The sequence below is a fragment of the Microcaecilia unicolor genome, chromosome 14, assembly GCF_901765095.1.
Source record: "Microcaecilia unicolor chromosome 14, aMicUni1.1, whole genome shotgun sequence".
Taxonomy (NCBI): Eukaryota; Metazoa; Chordata; class Amphibia; order Gymnophiona; family Siphonopidae; genus Microcaecilia; species Microcaecilia unicolor.
The window spans coordinates 32262300-32287801 of NC_044044.1; the positions used below are offsets into that span (position 1 = coordinate 32262300).

The 25502-nt window shown below is 42.1% G+C and overlaps 4 protein-coding genes across 4 annotated transcripts; all 4 read right to left on the minus strand.

Annotated features, from left to right (window-relative positions):
• Positions 1–477: 477 nt before the first annotated feature.
• On the minus strand, positions 478–1413 carry LOC115457376 (olfactory receptor 5A2-like). The gene has a single exon (XM_030186795.1). The coding sequence runs from the start codon at positions 1411–1413 to the stop codon at positions 478–480; it is 936 nt and encodes a 311-aa protein (XP_030042655.1).
• A 6754-nt stretch (positions 1414–8167) lies between these two features.
• Positions 8168–9103, minus strand: LOC115457377 (olfactory receptor 5A2-like). Its single transcript, XM_030186796.1, has one exon. The coding sequence runs from the start codon at positions 9101–9103 to the stop codon at positions 8168–8170; it is 936 nt and encodes a 311-aa protein (XP_030042656.1).
• A 6323-nt stretch (positions 9104–15426) lies between these two features.
• On the minus strand, positions 15427–16368 carry LOC115457378 (olfactory receptor 13D1-like). Its single transcript, XM_030186797.1, has one exon. It carries the CDS (start codon positions 16366–16368, stop codon positions 15427–15429), a length of 942 nt encoding a protein of 313 aa, XP_030042657.1.
• Positions 16369–22248: 5880 nt separating this feature from the next.
• Positions 22249–23190, minus strand: LOC115457379 (olfactory receptor 497-like). Its single transcript, XM_030186798.1, has one exon. It carries the CDS (start codon positions 23188–23190, stop codon positions 22249–22251), a length of 942 nt encoding a protein of 313 aa, XP_030042658.1.
• Positions 23191–25502: the final 2312 nt, after the last annotated feature.

Below are 25502 nucleotides of genomic sequence, written 5' to 3' on the forward strand. Positions count from 1 at the left end.
TCAGTTCATAATATTCTTTTCACATGTCCTTTGTAAAGCTTTGCACAATGGAAGTAGTTATGATCATCACAGTTTATAATACTCTTCCTACATTTCCTTGTTTTGCTTTATTCTCTACCGTGTAAGTTGCTTTCTTTTACTATGTAAGCCGCACTGAACCTACTTTATGTGGGAAAGAGCGGGGTACAAATGTAATAAATTAATAAATCAACAATAAAGATTCAAGACTTTCCAGACAGCTACGGATTATTTTATTGCTGGAGGTGTTCAGTGGAAAGGTGGAGATGATATAATTGTTTTGAAAACTCTGGAATCTTCTCTGAAATCAAAACATTTGATGAAACATGAGGAATTCTCAACTCAATTCTCTTTTTTTGTTTCTTTTTCATAAAGCTTCCTCTTCTTAATTATTGCTAGAAATTCTACTTCAGCTTAATTTTATATCATTCACATTCTAACATGTATTGACCCAATTTCTTAACTCCCTGTTCTGCCCTCCATTCCCTTCTTCAGGGCAGCTTTAATATCCTTGTTCCTTAGACTGTAAATGATGGGATTCATCATAGGGATCACAGTACTGTATGATGTATCTAAGAGTTTGTGAACTGACCTTGTGCTCTCTGAGATGGGGATCAAATACACAAATATTACTGACCCATAGTATATAGTAACAACGGTCAGGTGTGATGAACAGGTGGAGAAGACCTTGTACCTCCCCTTCACGGACTGCATTTTCAATATGGAAGAAATGATGTAGCTGTAGGACGTCAGAATGAGGACAAGGGACACAATGGCCAGAGACAAATTTAGGGTGTTCGTCAGCAGTTTAATAGAAGAGGTATCACTGCACGAGAGTTGCATTATGGTCTGGAAATCACAGAAAAAATGGTCAATCATATTGTGCCCACAGAAAGAGGAATAAGAAATGGACAAACTTTGTGTAAGAGGATCCAAAAATCCGATAACCCAAGAAATGAGAGACAGCAGGGCACAGAGTCTCTTGTTCATGATGACTGAGTAGCGTAAGGGGTTGCAGATGGCCACGTAACGGTCATAGGCCATGGCAGTGAGCAGAAAGAATTCCACCCCAGTGAAGGACATGAGCAGATAGAGTTGGGTCATGCATCCCACAAAAGAAATTCTATTGTCGTCCATTAAGTAAATTGAGAGCATTTTTGGGAGAGTGCAGGAAGTTAAGCAGACATCCAAGAAGCCTAGATTTCTGAGGAAGAAGTACATGGGTGTGTGGAGGCGTGAATCAACGCATATTAGTGTCAAAATAGTGAGATTTCCCATTAAGGTGACCAGGTAGATGCACAGAAACACCACGAAGAGCAGTACCTGAAGGTTTGGATAATCCGAGAACCCCAGGATGATAAACTCCGTGACCTGGGTTTGGTTTCCCCTCTGCATGTCCGTGATACTCATGAATTGCTGAGGGAGGAAGAAAAGAGACAACACAGAAAAATCAGAAATCTTTTTACACAGAACCAGATTGAAGAAGGAAGCATTACAAGATGTCAATGCTTCAGTAGGGCACTGGGTATACAATATGGTCCTTATTTTACAAAAAAACTCAAACAGTAAAAATAGTAAGTTTTATTAAATATAAACCTTATCTAGATCAATATTTATTCAATCACACCTTCAGATGATCTAGGGATGAACAACAAATTGATCTTTAATTTAAAAAAAAACCCTTTTACTCTTTACATTTTGTTATATTAAGATATTCTTAACAAATTCCGTATTCAGAAATGAAACATGCTGAATGGGACTAAACAAAGACTAAGGGTCCCTTTAATAAAAGCATGCTAATTATTAGTGTGTGATAAAAAATAGACACGTCCATAGAACATATGGGCATGTCTAGCTTTTAGCGTGTGCTTTTGTTTAGGTTGCGCTAAAAACGCTAGCGCACCTTAGTAAAAGGGGGCCTAAGACCACCCACAGGAATAGGATGAGGGTCTTAGTAAAAGACCCTCTAAGGGTCCTGTTTACTAAGACACGCTGTAGGCATGGTAACATTTTAGAACACGCTAAAGACACACCAATAAACATCCAAAAACATTGACCATTTCATTCTCTGGAAAAATGACTAATTTCAGTATTCCATAACGTAAAAGCATGAGATTGGTTTTGAAATTACTTGGCCAAACATTGTTCATTTTTGTTGATAAAAGTTGCAAAACACTTACATAATGGCATTGCTTCCTTTTACATGTCAACGACCAGCTTCTGTCCTCCTTCACCAATGTTCCTGTAGAGCTCGGGCTCAGGGATACTTAAATGAGTTTTCAGACCCTTTTGGGACCCGTTTCTGAAGACAATGAAACAGCACTGAAGAGTCACTAGCCCTGGCTGTAGAATCTGCTCTGTTTCCTTCAGGGACTGTTGTGTTGCTTTGCAACTGGAAGAACATAGGCAAAGTCACAGGGAGTATGAAATAGTCAGGGATTCCTTGCTAACTTTTAATGGAGTTTTTCATCTCAGCTTTTCTGTCTTATTCTTTTGTCTAATTTTATTTTATTTTTTTGGAAACTAAAGAAAAGTAATATAGAACAGGATAAATATGATGTGGGAATAATTCTTGGGTCCTTTTAGAAAGCCGAGGTAAAAAGTGGCCTGAGGTAGTGTGGGAATAATTTAGGGGTCCTTTTAGAAAGCTGAGGTAAAAAGTGGCCTGAGGTAGTGTGAGAATAATTCAGGGGTCCTTTTAGAGAATCTAGGTAAAAAGTGGCCTGAGGTAGTGTGGGTCGTGTCTTTCAGATGCATGCTGGGCCATTATTTACCATGACTGGGAAAAAGGCTAATTTTTTAATGGGCCTGCGCTAAAATTAAAACTAGCGTGCGCCTATTTACCGTCTGAGTCCTTACCGCCATCCATTGACCTAGTGGTGAGGGGCTCACGTGCTACCCATGCGGTAACCATGCAGCATGCGCCAAAGTAGAGGCATTGCCGGGAACGCCTTCCGCAGTAGACAGTAGAAAATTATTTTCTACTGTGGGATTGAGTGTGCCAAAATTGGAAGTACTGTCGGGCGAACGTGCTACCCCGGCTGTAGTGCTGATTAGGCATGCGCTACCTGTGCGTTAACCCTCCCACACCTTTGGGGAGGAGTAGAGAAGTGGAGGAGTAAGCTAGTGGCTAGTGCAGCGGACTTTGATCTTCGGGAACTAGGTTTGAATCCCATTGCAGCTCCTTGTGTCTCTGGGCAAATCACTTAACCCTCCATTGCCCCTGGTACAAAATAAGTACCTGTATATACTATGTAAACTGCTTTGAATGTAGTTGCAAAAACCAGAGAAAGATGGTATATCAAGTCCCAATCTATTTCCCTTGTAAAACGGTCCCTTCCCATTATTTCCTTGTGTAAGAATGTTTCTGTAGTTAATTGCAATAATCACATTCCCCAGAAATCAGCTCTGTTTCTTAAATGCCCAGTGGCTAAAATTCAGTATATAAAAGTCTTTATTTGGGGAGCAGAAATCGAGGGGGATAATGCAAGATATCGGGAGGGGGAGGTAGTGAAACTTTGGAGGGATTGTGTCTGATGACCCCTAGTGGAAGACTGTGGTACAGCAGTGAGCAGAGCCAAGGGGTGCTCTTGTGCACAGGGAGAGGTCTAGCCTGCAGGAACAAGGAGGTGTTAATGGTCATCATCTGTTTCATGTTCGGTGTTTCTGGACAGGCACAAATTAAGGGGTCCTTTGACTAAGCTGTTCTAAAAGTGGCCTGTGCTAGCCTTAGAGTGGGTCTTTGCCATGTGCTAAGGCCACTGTCAGTTTTAATTCCCCTCCTACCATTCCCTCATCCCTGCTGATTAGTAAGTTAGGAATTCAACTACACAGATGATCTGGCTCCCGTATATTTGGAAATGTGTCCAGCAGAGTGGATGCTTCCACCCAATAATCCCCAAGGCATAATCAGGTTGCACCACTGCATTGCATTATCTGGTCTACTGCTGCACCTTTAGATCAAGCTCAAGATGCTGTTGGGCTCATTTTCAACCAGGGAACCTAAGGGGTCTTTTTACCAAGCTGTGGTAAAAATGGCTCTGTGCTAGGGGCGGGGGCCATATTTGACGTACGCTCAGGCCCTTTTTACTGCAGAGGGTAAAAAGGATGAAAAAAGAAATGGCCATGCGATAAGATGTCACTTACCGTGTGACCATGTTGGGGGTGGGGGGCACTTACCCACTGAGGAGGTGGTAAGGGCTCCTGTGCTAACCTGGAAGTTACTGCCAGAAGTACGGCATGCTGGGATGGAACTATCGCCAGTGGCCTTGTGAGACCGGTGGTAGCTCCAGATTGGCAATGCAGTAAGTCCGCGTTGGGTTTATTGCCACTTTGTAAAAAGGGTCTACTGGGATAGTGGGAGTGGCTCTTTCTCCATCTATACCTCTTCCCTTGGTACCCTAATTTCAATATCATCTCTATGCAGATGACTCTGAAATCTACATCTCCACCCCTGAAATCTCAACCGTAATCCAGGACACAATTTCATCCTGCTTGTCTGACATTGCTGCTTGGATGTCCCAACGCCACCTGAAGCTAAACATGACTAAAACTGAACTCCTCGTCTTTCCCCCTAAATCCACCTCCCCTCTTTCCCCATTCTCTATCTCTGTTAATGGCTCTCACATCCTCCCTGTTTCCTCGGCTCGTAACCTTGGAGGCATCTTTGATTCCTCTCTCTCCTTCTCTGGCCATATTCAACAGATTGCCAAAACCTGTTGTTTCTACAACATTAGCAAAATCCGCCCCTTCCTTTCTGAATACACTACCAGAACCCTTGTTCAAACCCTTGTCACCTCTCGTTTGGATTATTGCAATTTACTTCTCACTGGTCTTCCTCTCAGCCATGTCTCTCCTCTCTAGTGTGTCCAAAATTCTGCAGCTCGACTCATTTTCCACCAAAATCGTTATACCCACACTAGCCCACTCCTCAAGTCACTTCACTGGCTTCCTGTCTGCTTCCGCATTCAGTTTAAACTTCTCGTACTGACCTTTAAATGCATCCACTCTGCAGCCCCCCATTACCTCTCCACTCTCATCTCTCCCTACATTCCTCCCCGTGAACTCCGCTCACTGGACAAATCTCTCTTGTCGCCCCCTTCTCCTGCACAGCTAACTCCAGACTTTGTTCCTGTTCTCTCGCGGCACCTTATGCCTGGAATAGACTTCCTGAGCCTGTACGTCTAGCTCCATCTCTACCTGTTTTCAAATCTATGCTGAAAACCCACCTTTTCACCACTGCGTTTAGCTCCTAGCTACTACTCGATTGTCTCTCCTTGTTCCTTCTCACCCAGTACTTCCCTCGCCCTTAATTGTCTTGTCTGACTGTATTTTTATATTGTAAGCTCTGTTGAGCAGGGACTGTCTCTCTCTATGTCATGTGTTCAGCGCTGCGTGCGTCTGGTAGTGCTATACAAACGTTAATAATAATATAGGGGGAGTCATGAGGGAAGATCTCTTGTGGAGGTGGTAAGCAAGGGGGGGGGGAGTTCTTGGGAAGAAGGGTTTGGGAGCAGGATCAGGCATAGTAACATAGTAGATGACGGCAGAAAAAGACCTGCACAGTCCATCCAGTCTGCCCAACAAGACAAACTCATATGTGCTAGTTCTTTGTGTATACCCTACCTTGATTTGTACCTGTCTTTTTCAGGGTACAGACCATATAATTCCGCCCAGTACTATCCCCCGCCTCCCAGCCACCAGCCCCGCCTCCCACCACCGGCTCTGGCACAGACCGTATAAGTCTGCCCAGCACTAGCCCCGCCTCCCAACCGTCTCTGCCACCCATTCAAGGCTAAGCTCCTGAGGATCCCTTCCTTCTGAACAGGATTCCTTTATGTTTATCCCACGCATGTTTGAATTCCGTTACCATTTTCCTCTCCACCACCTCCCGCGAGAGGGCATTCCAAGCATCCACCACCCCCTCTGTGAAAAAATACTTCCTGACATTTTTCTTAAGTCTGCCCCCCTTCAATCAAATATTTATGTTGATATTCAGTCCATTACCTGGTTAGTAAACCTGAAAAAGTTAGAAAAGCTAACCAGCTAAGTACATGGTGTCCTAAAAAGAAAAAACAGCTCCCTAAACATTTTCCAAATAACCTCAAAACATATGTACTATTATTAAAAATATTATTACTATTATTGACAGCACTTCCTGCAAGATGTTGTAAAAACTGGATGATCCGGGTTTTCAAACTGAGATCATTCGGGAAGTGACCATTAAACTCCATTTAGGGTCCCTTTTATAAAGCCACCGGAGGGCTAACGAGCGGGTGGTACATGCCAAATCGCCACCACTGCTGGGGTAGTGCTTGTGCCTGGCGGTAATTCTGAGTTTGGTGCACCAAATCCTGCGGTAGAAAATATTTTTCCATTTTCAACTACGGGGGTGTTCTTGGTGGTAATTGGCAACGTGACCACGTCGGCGTGTGCTGTATGGTTACTGTGTGGGTAGCGTATGAGCTCTTATCACTAAGTCAATGGCTGAGGGGAAGGGCTCAGGCCGTAAATAGGCACACGCTAGTTTGAATTTTTGCGCACACCCATTTCCCAGCCTATTAAAAAATGGCTTTTTTCACAGTGCTGGTAAAAAGTGGCCCAGTGCGCGTCCGTCCAAAAGACGTACCCAAAGTACCGTAGGCCACTTTTACCACAGCTTTGGAAAATGACCCTTAGTGAAGAAGATAAAGTTACGATTAAATGTTTGCGACAAAATAAAGCTCATGGTGGAAAGAGTTTGGACCTTTTACATAGTTTCAAAATACTTTTCAATTGTTTGAGCTTTGAAAATATATTAGTCCAACCTTTGTTAGGAAAATCCCTTAGCAGTTTTTCCAGACACCATGTAGTGACACTGCCCCCACTCTGCCCCAGTGGGTGGGTAGGTTAGGTGAGAAAATGACCAGCTACAGCCGAAATTGAGAGGCAATCCTGGTTAAGCATCATTAAATATCAGAGTTTTGGCAGTTCAGCGGGGGCTAAACAGTTAAGAGCCTCTCCTGCCCAGTTTAACCCCTATGAATATTGTCCCCACCAAATTTAATTTTCTGCAGATTGAGTATAAGATTATGTTGCTCTAAATCGATCAGCAGAAGGCTGACCTGCAGCGTAACAGCCTCATAATTTACTACTGGCTTGGTTGTACTTTGATTTGAACATACAAACTTTGTTGTTACTGGTTTGATTACTGAATGTTGTTAACCCAATACACCCTTCCCTGATTGAAGTCACTGCTGTTGGTCTCCTGATGTTCTACTGAGGTAGATCTACGATGCAACTGTTCATGTCTGCAGTCCCTTCTGATCTTCTATCTTCTACTGCCACAACATTATCCATGAACAACAAAACAGACCACTATTTGTCACACATCAAATTTTAATAGCAAAATGAATCAACCTCCCTGCAAATATACAGCATCTATTAAAAAAAAAACAGCTGGTGGTTACAGCATAACTGGGGAGATAAAGTTACAGATAACCAAACTTTTTATCCCTTTTAAAGGCTTTATTTTACAGTAGCAGTGTTCACCCAAGATCATACAAGTTTAAAAAAAGTTAAGTACACCACATGTGACAAAGCTGGGGAAAATGCTTTATACTGGGAATTGCTTTGCCCGAACGGTATTCATTTATTCCTGGGCCCTGTTGCCACTGTTTCTTTTTTTCCTCAGGTCATAATATTCTTTTCACATGTCCTTTGTAAAGCTTTGCACAATGGAAGTAGTTATGATCATCACAGTTTATAATACTCTTCCTACATTTTCTTGTTTTGCTTTATTCTCTACCGTGTAAGTTGCTTTCTTTTACTATGTAAGCCGCACTGAACCTACTGTATGTGGGAAGGAGCGGGGTACAAATGTAATAAATTAATAAATCAACAATAAAGATTAAAGACTTTCCAGACAGCTACGGATCATTTTATTGCTGGAGGTGTTCAGTGGAAAGGTGGAGATGATATAATTGTTTTCAAATCTCTGAAATCTTCTCTGAAATCAAAACATTTGATGAAACATCAGGAATTCTCAACTCACTTAATTCTCTTTGTTTGTTTCTTTTTCATAAAGCTTCCTCTTCTTAATTATTGCTAGAAATTCTACTTCAACTTAATTTTATATCATTCACATTCTAACATGTTTTGACCCAATTTCTTAACCCCCTGTTCTGCCCTCCATTCCCTTCTTCAGGGCAGCTTTAATATCCTTGTTCCTTAGACTGTAAATGATGGGATTCATCATAGGGATCACAGTACTGTATGATGTATCTAAGAGTTTGTGAACTGACCTTGTGCTCTCTGAGATGGGGGTCAAATACACAAATATTGCTGACCCATAGTACATAGTAACAACGGTCAGGTGTGATGAACAGGTGGAGAAGACCTTGTACCTCCCCTTCACTGACTGCATTTTCAATATGGAAGAAATGATGTAGCTGTAGGACGTCAGAATGAGGACAAGGGACACCATGGCCAGAGACAAATTTAGGGTGTTCGTCAGCAGTTTAATAGAAGAGGTATCACTGCACGAGAGTTGCATTATGGTCTGGAAATCACAGAAAAAATGGTCAATCATATTGTGCCCACAGAAAGAGGAATAAGAAATGGACAAACTTTGTGTAAGAGGATCCAAAAATCCGATAACCCAAGAAATGAGAGACAGCAGGGCACAGAGTCTCTTGTTCATGATGACTGAGTAGCGTAAGGGGTTGCAGATGGCCACATAACGGTCATAGGCCATTGCAGTGAGCAAATAGAATTCCACACTGGTGAAGGACATGAGCAGATAGAGTTGGGTCATGCATCCCACAAAAGAAATTCTATTGTCGTCCATTAAGTAAATTGAGAGCATTTTTGGGAGAGTGCAGGAAGTTAAGCAGACATCCAAGAAGCCTAGATTGCTGAGGAAGAAGTACATGGGTGTGTGGAGGCGTGAATCAATGCATATTAGTGTCAAAATAGTGAGATTTCCCATTAAGGTGACCAGGTAGATGCACAGAAACACCACGAAGAGCAGTACCTGAAGGTTTGGATAATCCGAGAACCCCAGGATGATAAACTCCGTGACCTGGGTTTGGTTTCCCCTCTGCATGTCCGTGATACTCATGAATTGCTGAGGGAGGAAGAAAAGAGACAACACAGAAAAATCAGAAATCTTTTTACACAGAACCAGATTGAAGAAGGAAGCATTACAAGATGTTAATGCTTCAGTAGGGCACTGGGTATACAATATGGTCCTTACTTTACAAAAAAACTCAAACAGTAAAAATAGTAAGTTTTATTAAATATAAACTTTATCTAGATCAATATTTATTCAATCACACCTTCACATGATCTAGGGATGAACAACAAATTGATCTTTAATTTAAAAAAAAACCCTTTTACTCTTTACATTTTAAATTTTGTTATATTAAGATATTCTTAACAAATTCATGCTGAATGGGACTAAACAAAGACTAAGGGTCCATTTAACAAAGGCACGCTAATTATTAGTGTGTGATAAAAAATAGACATGTCCATAGAACATATGGGCATATCTAGCTTTTAGCGTGTGCTTTTGTTTAGGTTGCGCTAAAAACGCTAGCGCACCTTAGTAAAAGGGGGCCTAAGACCACCCACAGGAATAGGATGGGGGTCTTAGTAAAAGACCCTCTAAGGGTCCTGTTTACTAAGACACGCTGTAGGCATGGTAACATTTTAGAACACGTTAAAGACACACCAATAAACATCCAAAAACATTGACCATTTCATTCTCTGGAAAAATGACTAATTTCAGTATTCCATAACGTAAAAGCATGAGATTGATTTTGAAATTACTTGGCCAAACATTGTTCATTTTTGATGTAATTTTCAAAGAGACAACATTGAACCAAACTTTGATAAAAGTTGCAATACACTTACATAATGGCATTGCTTCCTTTTACGTGTCAACGACCAGCTCCTTTCCTCCTTCACCAATGTTCCTGTAGAGCTCGGGCTCAGGGATACTTAAATGAGTTTTCAGACCCTTTTGGGACCCGTTTCTGAAGCTGATGAAAGAACACTGAAGAATCACTCGCCCTGGCTGTAGAATCTGCTCTGTTTCCTCCAGGGACCATGCATTGCAACTGGAAGAACATAGGCAAAGTCACAAGGAGTATGAAATAGTCAGGGATTCCTTGCTAACTTTTAATGGAGTTTTTCATCTCAGCTTTTCTGTCTTATTCTTTTGTCTAATTTTATTTTATTTTTTTAGAAACTAAAGAAAAGTAATTTAGAACTGGATAAATATGATGTGGGAATAATTCAGGGGTCTTTTAGAGAACCGAGGTAAAAAGTGGCCTGAGGTAGTGTGGGAATAATTTAAGGGTTCTTTTAGAAAGCCGAGGTAAAAAGTGGCCTGAGGTAGTGTGGGAACAATTCTTGGGTCCTTTTAGAAAGCCGAGATAAAAAGTGGCCTGAGGTAGTGTGGGAATAATTCAGGGGTCCTTTTAGAAAGCTGAGGTAAAAAGTGGCCTGAGGTAGTGTGAGAATAATTCAGGGGTCCTTTTAGAGAATCGAGGTAAAAAGTGGCCTGAGGTAGTGTGGGTTGTGTCTTTCAGGTGCATGCTGGGCCATTATTTACCATGACTGGGAAAAAGGCTAATTTTTTAATGGGCCTGCGCTAAAATTAAAACTAGCGTGCGCCTATTTACCGTCTGAGTCCTTACCGCCACCCATTGACCTAGTGGTGAGGGGCTCACGTGCTACCCATGCGGTAACCATGCAGCATGCGCCAAAGTGGAGGCCTTGCTGGTTACTGCCGGTAACGCCTCCCGCAGTAGAAAGTAGAAAATTATTTTCTACTGTGGGATTGAGTGTGCCAAAATTGGAATTACTGTCGGGCGAACGTGCTACCCCGGCTGTAGTGCTGATTAGGCATGCGCTACCTGTGCGTTAACCCTCCCACACCTTTGGGGAGGAGTAGAGAAGTGGAGGAGTAGCCTAGTGGCTAGTGCAGCGGACTTTGATCTTCGGGAACTAGGTTTGATTCCCACCTCAGCTCCTTGTGTCTCTGGGCAAATCACTTAACCCTCCATTGCCCCTGGTACAAAATAAGTACCTGTATATACTATGTAAACGGCTTTGAATGTAGTTACAAAAACCACAGAAAGGTGCTATATCAAGTCCCATTTCCCTTTCCCCTTTAAAAGGGCACCTCAGTAATTTTAATGCAGGGTCCCTTCCCATTAGTTCCTTCTGAAAGAATGTTTCTGTAGTTAATAGCAATAACCACATTCCCCAGAAATCAGCTCTGTTTCTTAGATGCCCAGTGGCTAAAATTCAGCATATAAAAGTCTTTATTTGGGGAGCAGAAATCGAGGGGAATAATACAAGATATCGGGAAGGGGAGGTAGTGGAACTTTGGAGGGACTGTGTCTGATGACCCCTAGTGGAAGTCTGTGGTACAGCAGTGAGCAGAGTCAAGGGATGCTCTTGTGCACAGGGGGAGGAGGAGTGGCCTAGTGGTTAGGGTGGTGGACTTTGGTCCTGAGGAACTGAGTTCGATTCCCACTTCAGGCACAGGCAGCTCCTTGTGACTCTGGGCAAGTCACTTAACCCTCCATTGCCCCATGTAAGCCACATTGAGCCTGCCATGAGTGGGAAAGCGCAGGGTACAAATGTAACAAAAAAAAAAGGTGTTCATGGTCATCATCTGTTTCATGTTCGGTGTTTCTGGACAGGCACAAATTAAGGGGTCCTTTTACTAAGCTGTTCTAAAAGTGGCCTGTGCTAGCCTTAGAGTGGGTCTTTGCCATGTGCTAAGGCCACTGTCAGTTTTCATTCCCCTCCTACCCTTCCCTCATCCATGGTGATTAGCAAGTTAGGAATTCAGAGTCCAGCTACATGGATGATCTGGTTCCCGTATATCTGGAAATGTGTCCAGCAGGGTGGATGCTCCACCGTATAATCCTCATGGCATAGACAGGTTTCACCATTGCATTGCATTATCTGGTCTATTGCTGCACCTTTACATCAAGCTCAAGATGCTGTGGGGCTCATTTTCAACCAGGGAACCTAAGGGGTCCTTTTACCAAGCTGTGGTAAAAATGGCCCTGTGTTAGTGGCGGGGGCCATATTTGACGTACGCTGAGGCCCTTTTTACTGCAGTGGGTAAAAAAAATGGTCATGTGATAAGATGTCACTTACCGTGTGACCATGTTGGAGGTGGGGGGGCACTTACCCACTGAGGAGGTGGTAAGGGCTCCTGTGCTAACCTGGAAGTTACTGTCAGAAGTACGGCATGCTGGGGATGGAACTATCACCAGTGGCCTTGTTAGACCGGTGGTAGCTCCAGATTGGCAATGCAGTAAGTCCGTGTTGGGTTTACTGTCACTTTGTAAAAGCGCCTACTGGGCTTGGAGTGGGTGTGGGTCTGGGATTGTGGCTGTTTTGGGGGGTGGGGTAGATTCAGGGGAAAGATGAAGTCATATAGGGGGAATCATGAGGGAAGATCTCTTGTGGAGGTGGTAAGCAAGGGGGGGGGGGGGGGAATTTCTTGGGAAGGAGGGTTTGGGAGCAGGATCAGGCAAATATTTATGTTGATATTCAGTCCATTACCTGGTTGGCCAAGAAAAAAACGTTTCTAACTTTTTCAGGTTTGCTAGACTTTATCCAAATACTTAGCTGGTTAGCAGTAATCTTTGTCTACTAACTGGCTAAGGTCATGGTGTCCAGAAGAAAAATCAGCTCCCCTAAAAGATTTCCAAATAGCTTCAAAACATATGTACTATTATTAAAAACATTATTACTATTATTGATAGGTGTTCCTGCAAGATGCTGGAAAAACTGGATGATCTGGGTTTTCAAAATGACATCATTCAAGAACAGACCATTAAGCTCCATGAAGGGGCCCCAGCCGTGGTAAAAAGTGGCCCAGCACACTACCGCAGGCCAGTTTTTACTATGGCTTTGAAAAAGGACCCCTCAGTGAAGAAGATAAAGTTTCAATTAAATGTTTGCGACAAAATAAGGCTCATGGAGGAAAGTGTTTGGACCTTTTACATAATTTCAAAATACTTTGGACCAATATATTTTCAAAGCTCAAAAAATTGCAATCTTTATGGGCACTGCCATTATAGGGTGTCTGAAAAAAAAACTGCTTAGGGATTTTCCTAATACTCTGCCCCAGTGGGAGGGGTGGGGTGCGGTGGGTAGTTTAGGTGAGAAAATGTCCAGTTACAGCTGATATTGAGAGGCAATCCTGGTTAAACATCATTAAACATCAGAGGATGTTCAGTTCAGCAGGGTTTAACCAGGTAACAGCGTCACCTGACCAGTTAACCCCCCATGTTAAATTTTCTGCAGATTGAGTATAAGATTATGTTGCTCTAAATCGATCCGCAGAAGGTTGACCTACAGCGTGGCAGCCTCATAATTTACTACTGGTTTGATTGTACTTTGATTTGAACATACAAACTGTGTTGTTACTGGTTTGATTACTTGAGTGTTATTAATCCAATACACCCTCCCCTGACTGAAGTCACTGCTGTTGGTCTCCTGATGTTCTACTGAGGTAGATCTATGATAGAACTGTTCATATCTGCTGTCCCATCTGATCCCCTATCTTCTACTGCCACAACATTATCCATGAACAACACATTACAATGGAAAAAAGGAGGTAAACACACCACTATTTGTCACACATCAAATTTTAATAGCAAAATGAATCAACAATAAAGATTAAAGACTTTCCAGACAGCTACGGATCATTTTATTGCTGGAGTTGTTCAGTGGAAAGGTGGAGATGATATAATTGTTTTGAAAACTCTGAAATCTTCTCTGAAATCAAAACATTTGATGAAACATCAGGAATTCTCCACTCAATTCTCTTTTTTTTTCTTTTTCATAAAGCTTTTTCTTCTTTATTATTGCTAGAAATTCTACTTCAGCTTAATTTTAAATCATTCACATTCTAACATGTATTGAGTCTGACGTCGGTGCCGGGCAAGATGGTGGAGGCTATTATTAAGAATAAAATTGCAGAGCATATACAAAAACATGGACTGATGAGACAAAGTCAGCACGGATTTAGTGAAGGGAAGTCTTGCCTCACCAATCTAATGCATTTTTTTGAGGGGGTAAGCAAACATGTGGACAATGGGGAGCCGGTTGATATTGTATATCTGGATTTTCAGAAGGCGTTTGACAAAGTGCCGCACGAAAGACTCCTGAAGAAATTGCAGAGTCATGGAATCGGAGGTAGGGTATTATTATGGATTAAGAACTGGTTGAAAGATAGGAAGCAGAGAGTAGGATTGCGTGGCCAGTATTCTCAGTGGAGGAGGGTAGTTAGTGGGGTCCCGCAGGGGTCTGTGCTGGGTCCGTTGCTTTTTAATGTATTTATAAATGACCTAGAGATGGGAATAACTAGTGAGGTAATTAAATTCGCCGATGACACAAAATTATTCAGGGTCGTCAAGTCGCAGGAGGAATGTGAACGATTACAGGAGGACCTTGCGAGACTGGGAGAATGGGCGTGCAAGTGGCAGATGAAGTTCAATGTTGACAAGTGCAAAGTGATGCATGTGGGTAAGAGGAACCCGAATTATAGCTACGTCTTGCAAGGTTCCACGTTAGGAGTTACGGATCAAGAAAGGGATCTGGGTGTCGTCGTCGATGATACGCTGAAACCTTCTGCTCAGTGTGCTGCTGCGGCTAGGAAAGCGAATAGAATGTTGGGTGTTATTAGGAAGGGTATGGAGTCCAGGTGTGCGGATGTTATAATGCCGTTGTATCGCTCCATGGTGCGACCGCACCTGGAGTATTGTGTTCAGTACTGGTCTCCGTATCTCAAAAAAGATATAGCAGAATTGGAAAAGGTACAGCGAAGGGCGACGAAAATGATAGTGGGGATGGGACGACTTTCCTATGAAGAGAGGCTGAGAAGGCTAGGGCTTTTCAGCTTGGAGAAGAGACGGCTGAGGGGAGATATGATAGAAGTGTATAAAATAATGAGTGGAATGGATCGGGTGGATGTGAAGCGACTGTTCACGCTATCCAAAATACTAGGACTAGAGGGCATGAGTTGAAGCTACAGTGTGGTAAATTTAAAACGAATCGGAGAAAATTTTTCTTCACCCAACGTGTAATTAGACTCTGGAATTCGTTGCCGGAGAACGTGGTACGGGCGGTTAGCTTGACGGAGTTTAAAAAGGGGTTAGATAGATTCCTAAAGGACAAGTCCATAGATCGCTATTAAATGGACTTGGAAAAATTCCGCATTTTTAGGTATAACTTGTCTGGAATGTTTTTACGTTTGGGGAGCGTGCCAGGTGCCCTTGACCTGGATTGGCCACTGTCGGTGACAGGATGCTGGGCTAGATGGACCTTTGGTCTTTCCCAGTATGGCACTACTTATGTACTTATGTACTTATGTACTTATGATTCAATTTCTTAACCCCCTGTTCTGCCCTCCATTCCCTTCTTCAGGGCAGCTTTAATATCCTTGTTCCTTAGACTGTAAATGATGGGGTTCAACATGGGGATCAGAGTACTATATGATGCATTTAAGAGTTTGTGAACTGACTTTGCGCTCTCTGAGATGGGGATCACATACACAACTATTGCTGACCCATAGTACATACTAACAACGGTCAGGTGTGATGAACAGGTGGAGAAGACCTTGTACCTCCCTTTCACGGACTGCATTTTCAATATGGAAGAAATGATGTAGCTGTAGGACGTCAGGATGAGGACAATGCAGACCATGGCCGAAATCAAATTTAGGGTGTTCATCAGTAGTTTAATAGCAAAGTTATCACTGCACGAGAGTTGCAGCATGGTCTGGAAATCACAGAATAAATGGTCAATCATATTGTGCCCACAGAAAGAGGAATAAGAAATGGACAAACTGTGTGGAAGAACATCCAAGAACCCGATAACCCAGGAATTGGCGGAGAGCAGGGCGCAGACTCTCTTGTTCATGATGACTGAGTAGCGTAAGGGGTTGCAGATGGCCACGTAACGGTCAAAGGCCATGGCAGTGAGCAAATAGAATTCGACACAGGTGAAGGACATCAGCAGATAGAGTTGGGTCATGCATCCCACAAAAGAAATTCTTTTGTTATCCATTAGGAAAATTGAGAGCATTTTTGGGATAGTGCAGGAACTGAAACAGACATCCAAGATGGCCAGATTGCAGAGGAAGAAGTACATGGGTGTGTGGAGGCGTGAATCAATACACGTTAGTGTCAAAATAGTGAGATTTCCCATTAAGGTGACCAGGTAGATACACAGAAACACCATGAAGAGCAGAATCTGAAGGTCTGGATAATCCGAGAACCCCAGGATGATAAACTCCGTGACCTGAGTTTGGTTTCCCTTCTGCATGTCCATGATACTCATACATTGCTGAGGGAGGAAGAAAAGAGACAACACAGAGAAATCAGGAATTTTTTTTACACAGAACCAGATTGAAGAAAGGGAGCTTTACAACATCTTAACGCTTCAGTTAGATACTGGGTATTCGATATGGTCCTTATTTCACAAAAAAGAAAACAAAACATTAAACGAACAAATTTTATTAAACATAAACCTTATCTAGATCAATATTTATTTATTTATTTATTTTGTAGCATTTGTATCCCACATTTTCCAGAATGATTGAATATTTTAACACCCAACAGAAAGGACTTAACAAGGATCTGGGGTTCCTAGCCCATTATAAACCATAAAGCTGTATGTCTCTGTTCATCACCCCACCCCTCACCTATCCACACCCATCCTGTTAGAATATCAATGATATGCTTTGATGTCCCCCATGCATACCTCCTACCCACTCTCATCCTCCCACCCTGTCAGACTGTCATAGTAATGCTTGAATGTTTTCACTTATATACACTGTCAGGTAGCACATTTGCTTATTTCCGATCTGACGAAGAAGGGCAACCTTCGAAAGCTAATCAAGAAATGTATTAAGTTATGTCCAATAAAAAAGGTATCATCTTATTTTCTTTTCCATGTTTTATTTTGTTTGATTTCTATTGGTAACCTTAAGAGTGGACTAACATGGCTACCACACTCCTCTACTAAAAGACTCTCTAAATTACTAATCAGATTTATGTTGGACCATACTTCCTGGCTTAGGAAATGTTTTATCACTGAATGAATTAAACAACAGCCTAACCTTACAGCCCTCTCAATCGCCATGCCATAAGACCAAAGCGGCAGGCGTCCTCCATGGCCACCGGACCCTGTGAAAGGGAGCCTCCAACAGCATCTGTCGGAGGTCCGCATACCAAGGCCTCCTGGGTGTCCAATTGTTTCCTTGTTTGTATTGTTATTTGAATATTTTGACTGCTGTAATTGTCTATTGCTCATGTTTGATTTATTCTTACTGTACAATGGCTTGAGTGAATTCTATCAAAAAGGCAGTAAATAAACAAAGTACAATATTGCACTTAGGTAGATATGATGTGGCTCTAGTTTTCATGGCCAAGAACTCTATTGGTTTTATTTGTATTTCTTCTTGGTTTGAGGTATTGACAGAATCCAATCCATGCGTTGTCTGGACAAACAGTTGTATTAATCTGAATAGTCTAGTTTGTGGCCACCAGAAGATTTTCATCTGTGTTGGTTTCAACAGAGAAACTCAACAATTATGGACAGGACAGTAATCAATAGACTATGAAATAGTTTTAAACTCACAGTGGTACTGGTATTAAAGGAGATAAGCCTTGGTTCTGTGTGACAAGTTATCGTCATCATTACTTTGCAACTGATTCCTCATCTGAAGCTTCTCTGTCCTGGTCTTCAAATTGCTCTTACCTGTTCTGTACCTAAGAATAACCCAAGGTAGATTCCCAGCTCACAGCATTCCAGCAAAACCTCTCTTCTCCAGTGACTTCCAGCGATAAGTAATTCCAACTATTTTGTGATCTTCTGACCTTCGTTAACAAAAAGCTTCATTTTATGATTTAACTTTTGAAAAACCCAAGGGCCCTGTTTACTCCCTTAGTAAACCGGCCACTAAAAAAATAAGAAGATAGAATTAATGAACTTCCAAAAACATCGAAGAGACACAGCAAAAGCAGAGGACCATTTTCCACTATGTCAGAAGACACCAGCGAAAGGAGTAGGTGTGATCAGCAGGGCTCTCCCATGAAAAAACAGAAGGACGAGGAATATGATAAATAAAACCTTTATTCGTCAGGACTTTACGCAGAACTGGTGTCTCAGCGTGAAGCCCACATCAGGGGTCTGTAGACAAGATCACTGAAGGGTATAGGGATTTCCGGATAACAGTCTTTGGATATGTTGAATTAAAAAATGTCTTCCTTGTAGGTGAATGTGGAATAGGTTGTGATTCTGAACATGACTTTCTCTAAGGCAGTCCTTAAACAGACTCTAGAGTTTAAAGATGCTCCGAATTCCAGATACACGCTGATAAGATGATAAAGATGTAAATTTCAAAGAGACAACATTGAACCAAACTTTGATAAGAGTAGCAACACACTTACATAATCCCATTGCTTTCTTTTACATGTGAGCGACCAGCTCCTTTCCTCCTTCACCAATGTTTCTGTAGCGCTCAGGCTCAGGGATACTTAAATGTCTTTTCAAAACCATTTGGGACCAGTATCCGAAGACAATGAAACAGCACTGAAGAGTCACTAGTCCTGGCTGTAGAATCTGCTCTGTTTCCTCCAGGGACCATGTGTTGCATTGCGACTGGAAGAACAGAGGCAAAGCTGCTGGGAGTATGAAATAATCAGGGATTCCCAACTGATTTCTAATGAAGTTTTTCAGCTCAGCTTATTTGTCTGTTATTCTCTTTTTTTGGAATCCAAGAGAAACTAATTTAGAATTGAATAAATATCTTGTGGAAATAATTCAGTAATTTTAAAACATGATCCCTTCCCATTAAGAATATTTCTGTAGTTACATGCAATAATTAAATTCCCGAGCTCTGTTTCTTAAATGCCCAGTGACTATAATTCAGCATATAAAAATCTTTATTTGGGGTGCAGAACTCGAAGGGAATAAGGCAAGATATCGGGAGGGGGAGGTAGTGAGACTTTGGAGGGATTGTGTCTCTATGACCCCTAGTGGTAGGCTGTGGTACAGCTCTTGTGCACAGGGAGATGTCTAGCCTGCAGGAACAAGGAGGTGTTCATGGTCATCTTCTCTGTTTCATGTTCAGTGTTTCTGGACAGGCACAAATTAAGGGGTTCTTTCACTGAGCAGTGCTATAAGTGGCCTGTGCTAGCCTCAGAGTTGGTCTTTGCCATGTGCTAAGGCCACTGCCATTTTTAATTCTCCTCCTACCCTTCCCTCATCCATGGTGATTAGCAAGTTAGGAATTCAGAGTCCAGCTACAAGGATGATCTGGTTCCCGTATATCTGGAAATGTATCCAGCAGGGTGGATGCTTCCACCCTATAATCCCCATGGTATAGACAGGTTGCACCACTGCATTGCATTATCTGGGCTATTACTGCACCATTAGATCAAGATGCTGTTGAGCGCATTTTCAACCAGGGAACCTAAGGGGTCCTTTTACCAAGCTGTGCTAAAAATGGCCCTCTGCTAGCAGCAGGGGCCGTATTTGACAGATGCTGAGGCCCTTTTTACTGCAGTGGGTAAAAAGGCTGAAAAAAGAAATGGCCATGCGATAAGATTTCACTTACTGTGTGGCCATTCGGGGGGTGGGGTGGAGCTCTTACCTGGCAGTAACTGGGTAGGATGGGGTATTGCCCGATTACCTCCAGGATAGCGACTAGGAAATATTTTTCTAATATTTCCGCTAGTTCCAGAAGTACGGCTCGCTGGGGCTAGAACTTTCTGCAGTAGTCTCATTGGGTCAGCGGAAGCTCCAGATTGGCATGCAGTAAGTCCACGTTGATCTTGTTGCCAATTTGTGAAAAATGGCCTATTGGGGTTGGAGTGGGTCTGGGATAGCGGCTGTTTGTGAGGGGTGGGATGAGTCAGGGGGAAGATGAGGTCATATACGGGAAGTCATAAAGGAAGATCTCTTGTGGAGGTGGTATGGAAGGTGGGGAAGTCTTTGGGAAGGAGGGTTTGGGAGCCTGATCAGATACATATTCATATTTAAGTAGATATTCAGTCCATTACCTGGTTAGTAAACCTGAAAAAGTTAGAAAAGCTAACCAGCTAAGTACATGGTGTCCTAAAAAGAAAGAACAGCTCCCTAAACATTTTCCAAATAACCTCAAAACAAATGTACTATTATTAAACATATTATTACTATTATTGACAGGACTTCCTGCAAGATGTTGTAAAAAGTTGATGATCCGGGTTTTCAAAATGACATCATTCAGGAAGTGACCATAAAGCTCCATTTAGGGGCCCTTTTACAAAGCCGTGGGAGGGCTAACGAGTGGGTAGCACATGACAAATCGCCACCACCGCTGGAGTAGTGCTTGTGCCTGGCGGTAATTCTGAGTTGGGTGCACCAAATCCTGAGGTAGGAAATATTTTTCCATTTTCTACTGAGGGGGTGTTCTCGGTGGTAATTGGCAACTTGGCCATGTTGGTGTGTGCTGTATGGTTACAGTGTGGGTAGTGTATGAGCTCTTACCACTAAGTCAATGGCTGAAGGTAAGGGCTCAGGCTGTAAATAGGCACGCGCTAGTTTGAAGTTTTGCGCACACCCATTTCCTAGCCTATTAAAAAATGGCTTTTTTCACAGTCGTGGTAAAAAGTGGTCCAGTGCGCATCCAAAAGACGTACCCAAAGTACCACAGGCCACTTTTTACCACAGCTTTGCAAAATGACCCTTAGTGAAGAAGATAAAGTTATGATTAAATGTTTGCGACAAAATAAAGCTCATGGCGGAAAGAGTTTGGACCTTTTACATATTGTCAAAATACTTTGCAATTGTTTGAGCTTTGAAAATATCTTGGTCCAATCTTTATTAGGAAAATCCCTTAGCAGTTTTTTACAGACACCATGTAGTGACACTGCCCCCACTCTGCCCCAGTGGGTGGGAAGGTTAGGTGAGAAAATGACCAGCTACAGCTGATATTGAGAGGCAATCCTGGTTAAACATCATTAAATAGCAGAGTTTGGGTGGTTCAGCGGGGGTTAAGAGTCTCTCCTGCCCAGTTAAACCCCTATGAATATTGTCCCCACCAAGTTTAATTCTATACAGAATGAGTATAAGATTATGTTGCTCTAAATCGATCAGCAGAAGGTTGAACTGCAGCGTAACAGCCTCACAATCTACTACTGGTTTGATTGTACTTTGATTTGAACATACAAACTGTGTTGTTACTGGTTTGATTACTGAATGTTGTTAACTCAATACACCCTCCCCTGACTGAAGTCACTGCTGTTGGTCTCCTGATGTTCTACTGAGGTAGATCTACGATGCAACTGTTCGTGTCTGCAGTCCCTTCTGATCTTCTATCTTCTACTGCCACAACAATATCCATGAACAACACATTACAATGGGGAAAAAAACAGATCACTATTTGTCACACATCAGATTTTAATAGCCAAACGTATCAAAAATAAAGATTAAAGAGAGCTACAAATCATTTAATTGCTGGAGGTGTTCAGTGGAAAGATGGAGATAATAAATTGTTTTGAAAACTCTGAGATCTTCTCTGAAATCAAAACATTTGATGATGAAAATAGCCGGTGCCAGTCAAGCCCCCACCCCTGTGGGCCAACACTTTACAAGACCAGAACACTGCACCAGTGATTTCACAGTAAGAATACTGAAAGGTAATTTTAAAACAATACAGGAACGTAAGACCTTTGAAATAAGAATGATTGAATATTTTGACACACAACAAACAGGACTTAATAAGGATCTGGGTTTTCTAACCCATTATAAACCACAAAGCTGTATTTCTCTGTTTATTTCTCTTTTAATTACCCTCCTCTCACCTCCCAACACCCATTCTGTTAGAATATCAATGAAATGCTTTGATGTCCCCATGCATACCCCCACCCTCCACTCTGTCAGACTTATTTCCGATCTGACGAAGAAGGGCAACCTTTGAAAGCTAATCAAGAAATGTATTAAGTTATGTCCAATAAAAAAGGTATCATCTTATTTTCTTTTCCATGTTTTATTTTGTTTGATTTCTATTGATGAAACATCAGGAAATCTCATCTCAGTGAATTCTGTTCTTTTTTTTTTTCATAAAGCTTCCTCTTCTTAATTATTGCTACAAATTTTACTTCAGCTTAATTTTAAATCATTCACTGCTACGTATCACATTCTTACATGTATTGATATAATTTCTTAACCCCCTGTTCTGCCCTCCATCCCCTTCTTCAGGGCAGCTTTAATATCTTTGTTCCTTAGACTGTAAATGATGGGGTTCAACATGGGGATCACAGTACTGTATGATGTATCTAAGAGTTTGTGAACTGACTTTGCGCTCTCTGAGACGGGGATCACATACACAAACACTGCTGCCACAGAGTACAAACTAACAACAGTGAGGTGGGATGAACAAGTGGAGAAGACCTTGTACCTTCCTTTCACGGACTGCATTTTAACTATGGAAGAAATGATGAAGCTGTAGGACGTCAGAATGAGGACAAGGGACACCATGGCCAGAGACAAATTTAAGGTGTTCATCAGCAGTTTAATAGAAGAGTTATCACTGCACGAGAGTTGCAGTATGGTCTGGAAATCACAGAAAAAATGGTCAATCATATTGTGCCCACAGAAAGAGGAATAAGAAATGGACACACTGTGCGGAAGAACATCCAAGAACCCGATAACCCAGGAACTGGTACAGAGTAGGCTGCAGACTCTCTTGTTCATAATGACTGAGTAGCGTAAGGGGTTGCAGATGGCCATGTAACGGTCAAAAGCCATGGCAGTGAGCAAAAAGAATTCAACACTGGTGAAGGACATGAGCAGATAGAGTTGGGTCATGCATCCCACAAAAGAAATTCTATTGTCGTCCATTAAGTAAATTGAGAGCATTTTTGGGAGAGTGCAGGAAGTTAAACAGACATCCAAGATGCCTAGATTGCTGAGGAAGAAGTACATGGGTGTGTGGAGGCGTGAATCAACGCACATTAGTGTCAAAATAGTGAGATTCCCCATTAAGGTGACCAGGTAGATACACAGAAACACCATGAAGAGCAGCATCTGAAGGTCTGGATAATCCGAGAACCCCAGGATGATAAACTCCGTGACTTGGGTTTGGTTTCCCCTCTGCATGTCCATGATACTCATGAATTGCTGAGGGAGGAAGAAAAGAGACAACACAGAAAAATCAGAAATCTTTTTACACAGAACCAGATTGAAGAAGGAAGCATTACAAGATGTTAATGCTTCAGTAGGGCACTGGGTATACAATATGGTCCTTATTTTACAAAAAAACTCAAACAGTAAAAATAGTAAGTTTTATTAAATATAAACCTTATCTAGATCAATATTTATTCAATCACACATTCACATGATCTAGGGATGAACAACAAATTGTTCTTTAATTAAAAAAAAACACTATTACTCTTTAAATTTTTAATTTTGTTATATTAAGATATTCTTAACAAATTCCGTATTCAGGAATGAAACATGCTGAATGGGACTAAACAAAGACTAAGGGTCCCTTTAACAAAGGCACGCTCTAGCGCACCTTAGTAAAAGGGGGCCTAAGACCACCCACAGGAATAGGATGGGGGTCTTAGTAAAAGGCCCTGTTTACTAAGACACGCTGTAGGCATGGTAACGTTTTAGAACACGCTAAAGACACACCAATAAACCTCCAAAAACATTGACCATTTCTTTCTCTGGAAAAATGACTATTCATTTTTGTTGTAATTTTCAAAGAGACAACATTGAACCAATCTCATGCTTTTACTTTATGGAATACTGAAATTAATCTTTGGCCAAGAAATTTCAAAATCAAACTCAATAAACTTACATAATGGCATTGCTTCCTTTTACGTGTCAACGACCAGCTCCTTTCCTCCTTCACCAATGTTCCTGTACAGCTCGGGCTCAGGGATACTTAGATGAGTTTTCAGACCCTTTTGGGACCCGTTTCTGAAGGTGATGAAAGAACACTGAAGAGTCACTAGCCCTAGCTGTAGAATCTGCTCTGTTTCCTCCAGGGACTGTTGTGTTGCTTTGCAACTGGAAGAGCAGAGGCAAAGCCACAGGGAGTATGAAATAGTCAGGGATTCCTTGCTAACTTTTAATGGAGTTTTTCATCTCAGCTTTTCTGTGTTATTTTTTTGTCTATTTTATTATTTTGGAAACTAAACGGAAGTAATGTAGAACGGGACAAATATGATGTGGAAATAATTCAGGGGTCCTTTAGAAAGCCGAGATAAAAAGTGGCCTGAGGTAATGTGGGTTGTGTCTTCTGGGTGCATGGTGGGCCATTTTTTTACCATGACTGGGAAAAAGGCTAATTTTTTAATGGGCCAAGAAATGGGCCTGCGATAATATTAAAACTAGTGTGAGCCTATTTACGGTCTGAGCCCTTACTGCCACCCATTGACCTAGTGGTGAGGGGCTCACGTGCTACTCATGCAGTAACCATGCAGCATGCGCCAAATTGGAGGTTTTGCTGGTTACTGCCGGGAACGCCTCCCGCAGGTGAAAGTATAAAATTATTTTGTTCTGTGGGATTCAGAGGGCCATAATTGGAATTACTGTTGGGCGAACGTGCTACCCCGGCAGTAGTACTGATTAGGCATGCACTACCCATGCGTTAACCCTCCCACACCTTTGGGGAGGAGTAGCCTAGTCACTAGTGCAGTGGACTTTGATCCTGGGGAACTAGGTTTGATTCCCACCTTAGCTCCTTGTGTCTCTGGGCAAGTCACTTAACCCTCCATTGCCCCTGGTACAAAATAAGTACCTGAATATATGTAAACCGCTTTGAATATAGTTGCAAAAACCTCAGAAAGATGGTAAAGGTGGTATATCAAGTCACAATCTATTTCCCTTGTAAAACGGTCCCTTCCCATTATTTCCTGCTGTAAGAATATTTCTGTAGTTAAATGCAATAATCACATTCCCCAGAAATCAGCTGTTTCTTAAATGCCCAGTGGCTAAAATTCAGCATATAAAAGTTTTTATTTGGGGTGCAGAAATCGAAGGCAGTAATGCAAGATATCAGGAGGGGGAGAAGATGAGACTTTGGAGGGATGATGTCTGATGACCCCTAGTGGAAGACTGTGGTACAGCAGTGAACAGAGCAGAGGGATGCTCTTCTGCACAGGGAGAGGGTCAAGTCTGCTGGAAAAAGGTGTTTTTCATGTTCATTATCTCTGTTTCACGTTCAGTGTTTCTGGACAGGCACAAATTAAGGCGGCCTTTCATTAAGCAGTGCTATAAGTGGCCTGTTCTAGCCTCAGAGTGGGTCTTTGCCATGTGCTAAAGCCACTGTCATTTTTAATTTCCCTCCTACCCTTCCCTCATCCCTGCTGATTAGCAAGTTACGAACTCAGACTCCAGCTACATGGATGATCTGGCTCCCGTATATTTGGAAATCTGTCCAGTAGGGTGGATGCTTCCACCCTATA

Bases quoted from the DNA above. Each gene is read 5' to 3' on its own strand.
- LOC115457378 (XM_030186797.1), bottom strand. From the start codon at position 16,368: ATGGACATGCAGAAGGGAAACCAAACTCAGGTCACGGAGTTTATCATC.
- LOC115457376 (XM_030186795.1), bottom strand. From the start codon at position 1,413: ATGCAGAGGGGAAACCAAACCCAGGTCACGGAGTTTATCATCCTGGGG.
- LOC115457377 (XM_030186796.1), bottom strand. From the start codon at position 9,103: ATGCAGAGGGGAAACCAAACCCAGGTCACGGAGTTTATCATCCTGGGG.
- LOC115457379 (XM_030186798.1), bottom strand. From the start codon at position 23,190: ATGGACATGCAGAGGGGAAACCAAACCCAAGTCACGGAGTTTATCATC.